General features: G+C 28.6%; 1 protein-coding gene across 7 annotated transcripts in view; it reads right to left on the bottom strand.

Moving 5' to 3' along the window:
• The window catches only part of LOC136977668 (fasciclin-2-like), a 170,240-nt gene that overhangs the window by 64,581 nt on the left and 92,227 nt on the right, over positions 1 to 13,432 (bottom strand). For all 7 annotated transcript variants that reach the window (XM_067273203.1, XM_067273206.1, XM_067273205.1 and 4 more), the window contains exons 3-4: positions 11,975 to 12,132; positions 3,635 to 3,904 (exon numbers count right to left, since the gene is read on the bottom strand). In XM_067273203.1, coding sequence (XP_067129304.1) covers positions 3,635 to 3,904; positions 11,975 to 12,132 — 428 coding nt within the window. The remainder of the gene's footprint in view (positions 1 to 3,634; positions 3,905 to 11,974; positions 12,133 to 13,432) is intronic.

Here is a 13,432-nt window from a genome sequence, read left to right as displayed (position 1 = left end):
CTGTTATCTTTATGCTATATAAATATTAATGATTATATGATTTGCTATTGGAACAAATAGACTGCTTATACAACTAGATGTAGTTAAATTAAACATACAAATACCCAAAATCCAGAAAAATACTTTAATAAGAAAACATGTTTTGAACTGTCTTAAATGGTCATCATCAGGTTTTTAATTAATTAAAGTTGAATAGAGATCTGTATTAGTGTATTTATTTGTCAATATAATGTTTGATGAATTTATTTATGGATCTGTCAAATCATTTAATTTTAGTTTAGAAATATTTAAAATATTTTGGTTAACATTTTATCATTTAAAATCCATACATATCAATTAGAACCAACTAAAATACAGTGGAACCTGGATAACTTAAAGTTGCATTTACTAGAAGGTATTTTCTTTCCCCAATTATCTAACATAATGTTAAATCAAACTGGTTAACTCAAATTCCTTGAAATATTTTAACTCAAAGTCTGAATTTTTTCCCCTGACCAATTTGAGTTAACATGGTTCTACTTAATTCATAATATTGTTATATTTGATATTAAGTGATTTTAATTGTTTTAATTGAAGGGTCCAATTTAAAAAACTCACTAAGTCACATTTTTCCTGTTATCAAGATGTTTGAGTTAAAGATCTGAAATGCCTCCTGAAATAATTGTGAGAGGCCCAAACAATACTTGAGCTCACATGTTAAAATTCAATAAAAGTGTCAGATCAGGGGATCAGGCTTTGATTCTGGCACTCATAAAAGAAAAACTGGAAAAAACCAAAACAAAATGTAAATAAAATTGGGAAGGAATAAATTAGTCAAGAAAAAAAAGTTTTTAAATAATCTTAAAAGGAGATGTAATGCAGAGATTGTGTGTCTGACTTACAAGAATTTGAAACAATAGTTAAATATGAGCAGGAGTTTTAAAGTATTAATTTCCCTTGATCAAATAAAATGTAGTATCACATTTGGCTCTTTGTAGCTCAAAATGGTCTTTTATCTACCTGGATACAAAAAATCGACCAATTGGAAAGCTAGAGATCTGGGGAAAGAATCCTTCAAAAGCCTCAATCTCAAGAACAAAGGGACTTTCCTCTGTCTCACGTGAATTATTTGCCTAGTCTTCAGTGCTCTACATACAGACTCTTCATCCCTAACTTCACCATTTTGGCTTGGACTGTTTTGGGTTTTGACACTCCGAGAAACATCTCAACTGACTCCCCCGGGGCCATCAGCTCTACAGACCAACTCCAACAGTTAACGAGATGCACTACAGAATGTAAGATTTAGCATAAATAAACAGTTTTATTTGTAACTGCAGCTGTCTGTCTCATTTCCATTCACCCTACATCCGATAAATTCTAACATTTGTTTATCCCCAATTCAGAGACCTCACAATTGCATTGCAGATTTTAAATCGGCAAAGATAAAAGTTATACAATGAGTTTTAAGTCAGAAGTGGATAAAACAAATCATTTCAGACAAAAAATATTGTGTTATTTTATATTCTTTATTTGTCTATAATGATTTGTTTTCAACAACTGATAATTTTATAATTAAAAGTCAATCTCAAGTTAGTAAATATACTTTAGTGTTAACAATATATTATGAATCACATATTTATAAATTCCTTACTCAGACAAACCAAATATATAGATATAATGAAAGAAAAAATCACATATCAATAATCATCCATACATAGACATTTGAATTCCATATAAAAAGAAAAATATTACAAAAGTATATAAAATATACAGTAGAGCATCGATTATCCGACCCCTGATCAACTGACACATTGGTTAACTGACCACGTTCTAGTCGGCAAATTCAAATATCTGCTAGTGATGTGGCGCTACAATATTTGGCTATGTCTTGGCTACTTTAATATTATTTTTGTTAAATTTTTTGGGTGTTTTAGCTGGCAACACTGGCTCGACCATGAAAGGGAGGCCAGTATTTAAATGAGGCTTAATTTTATTTAACGACGCCCCCGCTGCACTCTTTCCTCTACTCTTGAAATCTCCGTTCCTCTCCGGACTGTCCACACCGCAGTATGGAGGAGACATCCACCCACTACTGGCTGGGATGCCCAGCGTACAACAAGGCCCAAAGGAAACTGGGCCATGCCCTGTCCCTCGACCTAACCTTGATGCGGGACCTCAACCAACTATACTGGCCAAGTGCAGCAACCAAACCTTGCAACCACATCCTCTCCCTGGAGTGCTTTATTCAAAGATCCGGTCGATTTGTCTAGCTGCCAGGCGGCGCCCATCAGAGGAGAAGCCGACAATCGGCCATAGCCTCCATATGAACTGAGAGAAGAAGAAGATTTAACAATGCGATCCAATTGCTGTTTTTAAAACGTGTGTGAGATTTAGCGGCAAAAAAATGAGGGTCAGCTGTGAAGCAAAAGAAAATTTTGGACTTCTTTTTCTAATGTATAGACCTACTTTATGTAAAATATGTAACCTGAATATATATATACAGTAGAACCTCTATTATCCGGACTAATTGGGGATGAAGGTAGTCCGGATAAGAAAAAATCCGGATAATCGAAAAATAATAATAATTGACAGTGCATATAGTATGAATAATTTTTATTTGTCTAGATTTACATATAGCTTCAATATTAAATAATTTTGATTAAGAAATTCAATTAACAATTTTTGTTTAAAGCTAGCTGTTCTTTTTGAAGCTGCTAAATCATGAATACTTTTAAGACATAAGTTGTCCTGAGTTACACTCTTCTTAGCTCTCGAACCACTTCATGGCGACATCTAAGCACTGAAAAGCTTCAGATTGTGTAGGACTAATATCTCTTACTTCGCAAATCTCTTCGTCTTCTCGATCTTGTTCATCTGAGGCAGATATTTCTTTAATTATTTCCTCATCATTCAAAATTTGGAATACAGGATCGATCGCATTGCAATTTAACCACTCAGTTACATCTTCTTCGTCACATTCGGCACATATTGAAATTTGTGCTATTGCTTCTGTAATGACTCCTATACCACTTCCTACTGTTACTGGAATTTACTAATGGTCTTTTCAAAATTTTGTTCCATTCATTCCATCACGTATGTATATAAACAGTGTCACAATTCGCCAAGTGCAAATCAGAAAATTCGTACAATTTTTGTTTATTTTGAACAATCCGGATAATCGAAAATCCGGATAATTGAGGTTCTACTGTATATATATTTTGGTTTTATACTGTATTTTTCAATAAACAGTACAGTATTGTATTTATTTTGTGCAAAATAAAAAAATAATTTTTAATGATACAATAGCAATGATTATTATTTTAAAAAAAAACTTTTGTTAGGCTTAACATCCATGAAAATTCAACACGAAGTAGGTTAATAGTGATATACTAATATACTAATTACATGGGATATACTAATATACTATACTAATAATGTATTTTTCATACTTTTCAGTTATCCGTTTTTTCAGTTATCCAACCAACCCCAGTCCCCAATTAAGTCGGATAATTGATGCTCTACTGCATAAATTTTAAAAAAATGTACTAATAACTGGCCTCAATTTAATTATTTTGAAATAATCTGCAGAAAGGATGCAAACTCTTTTTATAACATAATGTTGTTATAAACTGCAAAAACAAATGAAAATATTTACCATGAACTTGAACAGTAATTGGCTTAGTTTGAAATCTTCCAGTTTGTGTTACCATGGCTCTGATACTATAAACACCTTCATCTGCTGGTTCAACATTCTTAACAGTTATACCATCAGCAGCTGTTTCATAGCGATCATCTTCTATGGGTTTGCCATCTTTATACCATGTAACACTAGGTGAAGGATTGGCAGAAACCTGACACCGAATTTTTCCATCTTTGTTAATGATTAAAGCTTGCTGTTGAGGACATTCTTCCCAAGTGATATCCTCTGTAAATTGAAAAATGAAAATGTGCATTAGAAAATTGTGTATAATTATTATATTTTTTTATATCTCCTTATTATTTAATATTGTTAATGTTATATATTTAAAAATTCCAATTTATTTTTATAATAATTTATTTACTATTTAAAATATTATTACAGGACGTTTCAAAAAAATGTTAACACTAGTAAGGAAGTAACTTGTTGTGCAGGATTTGTAGAGGCAGGTTCTCTGCATAGTTCTCCACATTGTTCTCCATCATGTGCAAGAAGTCATGACCCAATTGTGGAATTCTCGAATAAAAGTACAGCCCTACTCTTCTGCCACAGTGATGGCACAGTGATTCTCCACATGAGTGTTAATATTTTTTGAAGCATGTTGTACATCAAACTTAATGAAAATTATGAACTTAAGAACAGAGTGATTCAACAGTGGTGGACAAAACTTTATAGGTTATCAATTATTCAAATTATGATTTTAAAAAAAAAATGTTAATACACTCCTATCTAATTTTCAACAATAACTGAGTTACATCTTTATTTCAAATCATTCACAGTTTTAATTGTAGTTAGAACAAACTGCTGTCACATTTGCAAATGTTCTAATTTGTGATAAATTAATTAATCAAATTTATGAAGTTGCTGCAGAAATATTTCAAAGACCTCAAAGAACATCATAAATTAAACACTTCTATTATCCATAGATGTAAAGTTTGTATAACGATTGAAGGCAATCAATTTGAGCACCTCTTGTAAATTTAATTTTTCTTTAAATGTTTATTGACTAAACATAACCTGTTTCTAAACTAATAAATAGTGAACTGTGGTAGTTTGTAGTTAATACTGAAAGAGTAAACTGATTTGAAATAAAGATTTTTCTCTGTAACTCAGTTTTATTCACCACTTTTGAATCACACTGCGTATTATTTAAATTGTCACATACTTTATGTTAAATCTTGCAAATTATCAATCATTTAAAATATATTATTTTGATATACACACATCTCAAAACCCAACTTTTCTTGAATCCTGATTTGTTTTTAAAGACTGAGATGATAATGAAACCTGTTGGGTTTTGAGATGTTTATATATGTATATTGTATATACACTATGCTAGGTTAAAGCAATAGCCAGCTGAGTGCCACAGTAGATGATTTTAAGGCCGTGGGTGAAGGACTCATTCCCAGTCAGCATCTTGAGTAACTGTGGATGGTTATATCTAAAATGAAATATGCCTGGAAGAGGAGAGTCACTCAGGTGTCTGGATAGTGTAACAGGTGATGCACCAGCATGGTAAGTGGGAATTGCAGGTTCAAGTCCCACCCTGGGTCTATTCTTCTCTTCCAGAATATTCTAAGTTATTTAATAAAATACTAAATTTATTACAATTATTAAATTTAATAAGAGATGGCACCTGATGCCTACCTCTAGTAACAAATTACTTAAAATTTAATTATTAATAGTAGCTGAAAAACAGACCAATGCATTATGGCAATAATTTGGTATATTATTTTGACTTTGTATATTGTTTTTTTATTGATATATGTAATAAGAAATTTATTAAATAATTAATAAAACAAAATAGCCCATTAAAACAAGAAATAACTACTATGTATTGGCTATTTCTTGTTTTAATGGACAATATGTTGATGTGGTAATCTAATCATTTTTTAAACTTCTTTAAAATAAAATAGCATTTTACTATACAGTGTATATTTATATAGCTGAATTCAATTGCAACATAATTCACAAATTGTTTCAACATATATCCAGAACAGTAGTGTCCTAGCTATGTATGTGCTCTAAGTCACATTAATTTTTGTTTTTCCTCACAGTAAATTCCATTTCTGTGGGAATAAATTTCATACAATTTAATCAATTTTTTAAGAATATAAATCATTGAATGTTTTAGAATTTGGGACCTTATAAATTATGGGCCCTAAGCTGCTGTGTAATGGTTTCAGGCAATAAAACACTTCTAACTCAGAATCACTAATAATCATTGGTTTCACATAATTCTTTGTTGTATTATAAAATATATTATTGTAAACCTTACACCATATATCAATAATCATTTTAATTATATTTTTACAATAATTTACAGATATATCCTAATGGATCGTTGTGTGGCAATATCATAATTAACGTAAGTTTCAAGTTATGTTAATTATGATTGTTATGAAACAGGAACAAATGACTCCATGCATATACATTATAAAAAAAACTACAAACTTTTGAAGAAGTCACAGTTATTTAATAGATTCAGAGATATATGGTTAATATTATTTTATGTTTATTATAATTTTCTTGTACATCACAAATATTGTTAATTTAAACCAAAATATAAATAACTCTACACTTATACTTTTCCAGCAGTGTTTTAATCAAAAACAAATGTTTTTGACCCTGTTCAGAGGTCTGCCTCAGGTTAGAAAATATATATATTATAAAATTAAATAAAAAAACTGAGTTCTAACGGCAGGACTATAACAGCTTATTTTAAAGCAGACCTCTGAATGGGGTCAAAAATGTTTGTTTTCGATTAAAATACTGCTAAAAAAGTATAGAAGGTGTAGAGTTATCAATATTTTGGTTTATGTGTTTCCAGTAGGGTTTATACAAAAACCAACTTTTTAAAAAACTGGTTTTTGAATCTCAACTATTCTATGAAACTGGTTTTCAAATCCCCCAAAAAAATTCATATAAGAGATATTTACAACTTATTTTAAAGCTTTTTAATTTATTTAATACAGTAAGACCCCGCTTAACGCTGATTTGATATAACACGGTCTGCTCAAAGCCTAAAAAAAGCTCAAAATTTATGATGATTTAAATTATCGCGGCATTTCATTGATTCGTATATAATACGATTATTTACAAACACGAACCAATCAGAAATAGGTGGCAAAAAGTGTACTTTCTTTAAATCTATGTTTGTTTTGTGTAATTTTGGAAAAAATATAACATCATAAATGCCATTGGCAATATCGGCTTCGCTTGGCAAGAATTAACTGATAAATTCACAAACAAAGTGTGGAAGAAGTTATGGCTGAAGGTATACAAGAATTCTCAACGAGAAGAGCCTATTGCTGTATCGTTAGGTTGACCAAACTGTCAACCTAATCAATTCAGAAAGGGTAGGAGATGTAGACGAGCAGGATATTGAGAAGTTATTGCAGGTACTGGTGAGAGTCTTACAAACGATGACCTTCAAGAACTGGCAGAACAAGGAATTCATGTAGAACTGGAAAACAAAGATTCTGAAAATGAAGAACCCAAAAAATTTCTCTACTTATTTCCTTAATAAAAGTTTAATAACAATAAACAAAATCATTGATCAAATTGTAGTGAATGGTCCAGATTTTGAAAGGAATGCAAAAGCAACACGAGGCATTTTGGATGTGATCTTCTGCTATCAACATTTGTTTAAGGAAAGAAAAAAGAGACAAATGAAATCACATGACTTTATTACAAAAAAAAAAAAAACAAGAATTTCAGAAAAGCCGGGACCTTCATCACAAAAAATGAACTTTACATTTCTGAGTGCATATGTTTATGTGTTATTTAACATATATTATTATACAAATTAATATAAAAATAACTTAAAATTAAAGTAAGATTTGTTTATGTTTGGTCGCGTGTTCCTTTATCCCTGTTTACTCTATGTTAAAATGACCTCGTTTAACACTGTTTCGTTTAGTGCTTTGTCGTCTAGGAACGCATCCCTCATTTAAGTGGGGTCTTACTGTGTTTATAAAATTTCAAAAATATATCAAAATAAAATTGACCAACGTCTACACAAAACAAAACAAAAAGAAAATGCTAGATTATCACATTAAACTATAAAATTTACTCCATAGAAAACCATACAGAAAAACAAACAACAATTGATGCATAAAAAATATTATTTTATTCCTTATTTTTCCTAAGAAAATATGATTTTAGTAAGCATCTATAGATCTATTGCTCAACAGTGTTCTTATTTTGCACACAAAATTGCCAGAAATAGAAAAAAGTCTCTCACTTGCTACTGAACTGCATTTAATCGTTTTTAGAGCATTAAATAATAAATCTAAATTTTTCGTTCTTCTGTTTGTACCCTCTAATACTAAAAACTCCTTTGTTAGTGTCTTAAGGCTGAATGAAGTCACATCTTCAGGTTCTTGAAGATATTTATGTATTGATTTTTCCATAGCATTTTCTAAAGCTATGGCTTAATTTTCTTCTTTGCCACTTTTTCATCATTGCAGTCATTTTCTATAGAATAATTTGTATATAATCTCAATAATATTTGTCCAGATAACTTAATGATATCAGATTTTGCAGCTAGTGGAAGAAATATGCTAGAAGACTTTGTCCAAATGTTCTGTGGATTTTGAAAATAAAAGAGAAGTGTTACTAATCCTATTTGTCTTCTCTCTTGAATTCATACCTCTACACATGTAACAACTTGAAACTAATTTTAGTTTTCAAATTTTTCAATTCTCATAACAGAAATTTACGTATGTCTTTACTTGCTAATAAAATCAGCTGCTAAATGTATTGGTCCTAAAACTTTAAAGAGCTCTACAATTTTACAATACTCTGCTTCGTTCCACATGTGAGAAGCACCTATGTCATTTAAAGCTAAAACAACACATTCTTTTAAGTGCACAAATCTTTCTTTCTGTTGTTACAAGATTTCTCCATATTGTAAGGAGAATTGTTTTTGTAGTTAGTTTTATGAAACTTAGTATTTAACAATATTCTCATTTTATGCCAGAGACAATTTTGTGTCAAAAAGTTGATGTTTTTAATCAAATAATTAATTAATTTTTATGTTTAAGTCTAGGTTCAAAAACCAGTTCTTTAGATGGGAAAACCCAGTTTTCAAGTTATATAAATTTCTTCAAAAAGCAGTTTTTCAAAACCCAGTTTTGAAAAACTGACAAACCCTAGTTTCCAGTTTTCTCTACAAGTGTGTTTCTATTATTAATTTTAAAAGTATCAGTTACTTTATGGATTTCATGTCTTAAATTTTCAAATGTATTTTTGCTTGATTTGGTTCAAAAGTTTGTAAGCATGTGCAGTTATTCTGTTTGAATTGACAGAATATTAACTTTAAATATAGCAGATTTGAAGATCCCAGATTGTAAAATCCCCAAAACACATAATCTATTAAGTAGTTGCCACTCCTTTAACATTTTGAAGTTTTTTGTTTCTTGTCACTTGAGACACAAGAAACAAAAAACTTCAAAATACTAAAGGACAAAAATAAATATTTGTTGAAATTGGACAATTAAAAACTTTGTTCAAATTAAGAAATGTAGCTGCACTTAAAAAAACAATATCTTAAACAACTATCATATTTTTATTTATAAAGTTTATTTTTTCTGTATTGCAATTTATTAAATATATTTAAAAAATCTTTATGACAAAAATTTCTAATGTACTTAACAAATCACATTATGTGAAGCAAACTTCAAACTCTTCTAAACAATGGTTAACAGTAACATTTGCATTTGTCTTATGATTTGGTGATATGGAGTGTTTGGAAATTTATTGCAATAAACACCTTAAAAGAATAGTTAAATTCTTCTATTATTCTCTTGGTAGATGGACTTCAGAAATCTGTGTGGTCGCTATCAAGTCAATATAAAACTTTCCTTACCCAATATTTATCTATAATTCACATTAAGATTTTTATTTACAAATTTTTATTAAAAGTTTTAAACATACAAGTGTTGAACTAAATTATAGTTAAATTTAATGTTTGATTTCTAATGATTGCTTCTTTTTGCCATTGTTTCCAATTACTTGTTTTTTTCTTCCTTCAAGTGTACCAAACACAACTATGGCATTTCTTATTAGTTTAAATGGTAAAATTTCATATTCATATTATATGAAATTTATAAGATGCATGACTTATTTTGCATGCAAATCTTGCATAATTTGAGAACCCATTACCTATCAATTTAGAAAAAATATAACTCATGTATTTATAAATACATGAGTTATATTTTTTCTAAACTGATAGCTTGAAAACTTGACTGCTTGATGTTTCAGATACTGTCCACTAAATTCTGATGCTAATCCAATCAAACTAGAAATTTTCATATAAAGTCAGTTTTACTGTTTCCTTCATCTCAGATAACTTGGTGGTCTTTTGTCCTTTATTTGATCACCACATTGACATTGTTCTTAACCAATCAGATGTTCTAGCTTTCTAAATTTGTCTGTTCCAATTTTATGTTCTTATTTAGAATAGTTCTGTAACCTGATGATGGTTGCTTAAGGCAATTGAAAACGTTTATTATGCATTCAATTTATATTTTAAAACTAGAGTTTCGGTGTTTGGTGGATGTTTTATATTTAAAATAAAAATTTATGTAAAACCTATATATAATAGTCAAAAATCTTCAATTGTAAGCAGTTTCTAGAAAAAGAACTAATTTTACATTATTGAAGTAATACGTTATAGTACAAACATATTCAAAAGTGTGAGTGGTGTAGTGGTTACATTTTGGTCTACAAGTCTGTATTCTAGGCAGTTCTGAGATCAAATCTCTTTCTTTTTGTAAAGAATATTTTTTTAATTTAATTTTTATTTTTTGCTAGAAAGATTGATTATATTTTTTTAATACTGAATTATATATTTCTGCATTTATTTACTAATTTACTTGTGTATTTTTATTTTATTGATGGTCTATTTTAATTGTTTTCTCATTTGACTTACAGAAAGCTTTTATTATATTTTTGTAAAGTTCCAATAGCATAAATAAATACTAACAACAAATAAAAGGAAAATAAAAATATTTTATTTAGCTGGGAGTTGGAGATATCACGGCTGTGTTAAAATTTTCACTAACTTGTAAATGGAAAAGACCTAATCCTCACAGTTTTTCTGTATAAATCACAAATACTTCATTTCAACTACTTCCAAGTTATGCCATATGAACTGCTAGATTATTTATCAGGTGTCACTGCTCAGTTGACACTGGTTGGTGTGTACTATACTGGACCAGAATCAAAGCATAGCAACCAAAACAAGACAAAAAATTAAATAAATGTGTCAGTATGTGTGTCTGTACTCAGGAATTTCCTAACAATATGACATGTATTCAATATAGTGTCCTTCTGTAGTTTGATGTATGTGTTTCTATTCAACTGTAATGCTCCTGTAATTTGTAAATGTAATGTTATTATTATTATTTAAATGCATAATATCTGTATTGTTATATAAATTTAAATTATATTATTATTATTTTTATTATTAGTAATAGTAGTATATTGCTACATAATTTTGTACAAAAAAATTGTGAATTTGGTAAGATAGGATAGAAATTGTTGTGTATGCAGTTTGTATTTATACTACATATATATGAAATGAGCTTAAAGAAAATTAATAAAAAAATACTTATCCTTAGTTGGAAAAATTTAGGACAGATTGGTTAGTTTATAACTGATTTATATAGACAGGGTCAAATTACAGGATGGTATTATCATTTGTATAAAGAATCAATCACTTTTTAAATAAAAAAACAAAATTCATTTATTTATTTTATTGTTGATATATATTTTGAATTGTTTTTCACCACAAATTTATTATCTGAAAATCTAAACTTGAAACTTATGATATAAAAATCAATAAATTACATGTACAGTACTTTGTTTTTGAGAAGGGAAAATCAATCTTTTTCTATTTCTCAAACATGTTTAAATAAAGTATATAAAATAAACTTTAACACACAAAAAGACTTGATTTAAAATAAAATTTAGATAGATTGAATGTAAATGGAACATCTGTTTTCAACTTTGTTACTTTGATAATAGAATATAACATTCCTTAGAACTCAGAACAGATTTAAATTTATATATTAGTCAAAAGATGGGATGTTAAATCCCAAAAATATTTTAGATAAAAGTAATTATAGGTTCCCTGATAACAGTTTACTATTGGTTATATGACATTAATATAGTCATTGTTTCTTTATATATAAAAATTAGAAATATTAATTAATTTTTATTTATTAAATGTTTATAACTGTTCATATAGGCAACATATAGAAAAAATCATGTAATATAATATATACTTACTATAGAAAATAATATCAACACTGGCATTATATCTATCGGTATTAGAATAAAGAGCTATACATTTGTATCTTCCACTTTGTTCAAATGCTGGATTTCTAAATATTAAAGCTAATTGATTTTCTTCATAACTCCATACTTCAATTTGTTTATGACTGCCTCTAAAAAGTAAAAGAAAAAACCATTTATTAAGAAATTAAATCATGAAAATTTTAATAGATATTTTTAATAAATATAATTATTAATTCAATTAAGTAAGCATTAATTATTGCTAACAAAAAAAGTTATCATCACTGTTCACTGTATCCAAGATTCAAAATTTATTATGTCATTAGTTAATTACTTTTTAAGTATGGAAAGAAAATTTATAAGAGCATGCAAATCTCTTTACCCCCTGTGAGTCTATGAGCATAATCATAGAGTACTTACAGGTGGCATATTATTACAACAGAAGTTTGTTAATCCAGCACTTTTGGTACCAAATGATTTATCAAATGTTTTGTATTTATACAAAATTTAATAAGTTATATGTAATCTTGATGTTTCAGACATTGCTATACATTTTGTACCAGGGCATGCAACTGTAGGCTTCCTATTTGTTTGTGCATACTACAGCAACTGACACAAAATGCCGTAATAAAATGAGTCATTTATCTTGATCATAAGATCAACCTTCTGACACGTAGTAATTTGTACAGTTGGATCTCTATCTTTGTCATGATTTCTGCTTGGGATCTTCAGTGTACTATATATCAAAACATATTTTGATTTGCAGAATACCAGCATATAAGATTGAATAAACAATTCTGGGTACTTTTCAGAAAATTTTAGATTACCAGATAATAAAGATTACTGTGTGACAGATTAGCAAACTTTTACTCTACTTTAGATAACTGTTACAAATTTTACAAATTATTAATACAGATATACTATGCTTTAACTAATTCAGACAATACTGGCAACATTTATATAACTTCATATGAACATAGTTATGTAAACTACTGATGATCCGTAAAGAGTTCAAAAACATTTCTACTAATAAATATCTGTCTCCTAAACTAAGCAATTTTGGTATATATTCTATACTATGCTTTGTTTGTAAGAGAATGTGTTTCCAACAGTAAGATAACAGTAGATATACTGATATAAAATTCAGTTTTCAGAAGGTTATTTCATGTGTTTCAAAATGATTTGTAATCATTCTGTTTAACATCAAAACACCCAAAAAATGAACTTATAATATAGTTAAAGTTTATCATTGCTCTTTTTTTCTTTTCTGAAGAAGAGTTACAAAGATATTCAAATAAGTTTTAGTAGTTTGTTAGGTCTCAAAATATCTCCAATTCATTTGAATTTTTCTCTAGATGGTGCTCTGTTACATACAGTTTTTGCTAGATAATATGAAATTAATTTAAATAATTTATAAATTTGACTTAAATTTGTTAATAATCAAAAACTTAT

Source organism: Centruroides vittatus, unplaced genomic scaffold, assembly GCF_030686945.1.
Source record: "Centruroides vittatus isolate TY-2023 unplaced genomic scaffold, ASM3068694v2 contig_466, whole genome shotgun sequence".
Taxonomy (NCBI): domain Eukaryota; kingdom Metazoa; phylum Arthropoda; class Arachnida; order Scorpiones; family Buthidae; genus Centruroides; species Centruroides vittatus.
This window is presented reverse-complemented; position numbering and strand designations above follow the sequence as displayed.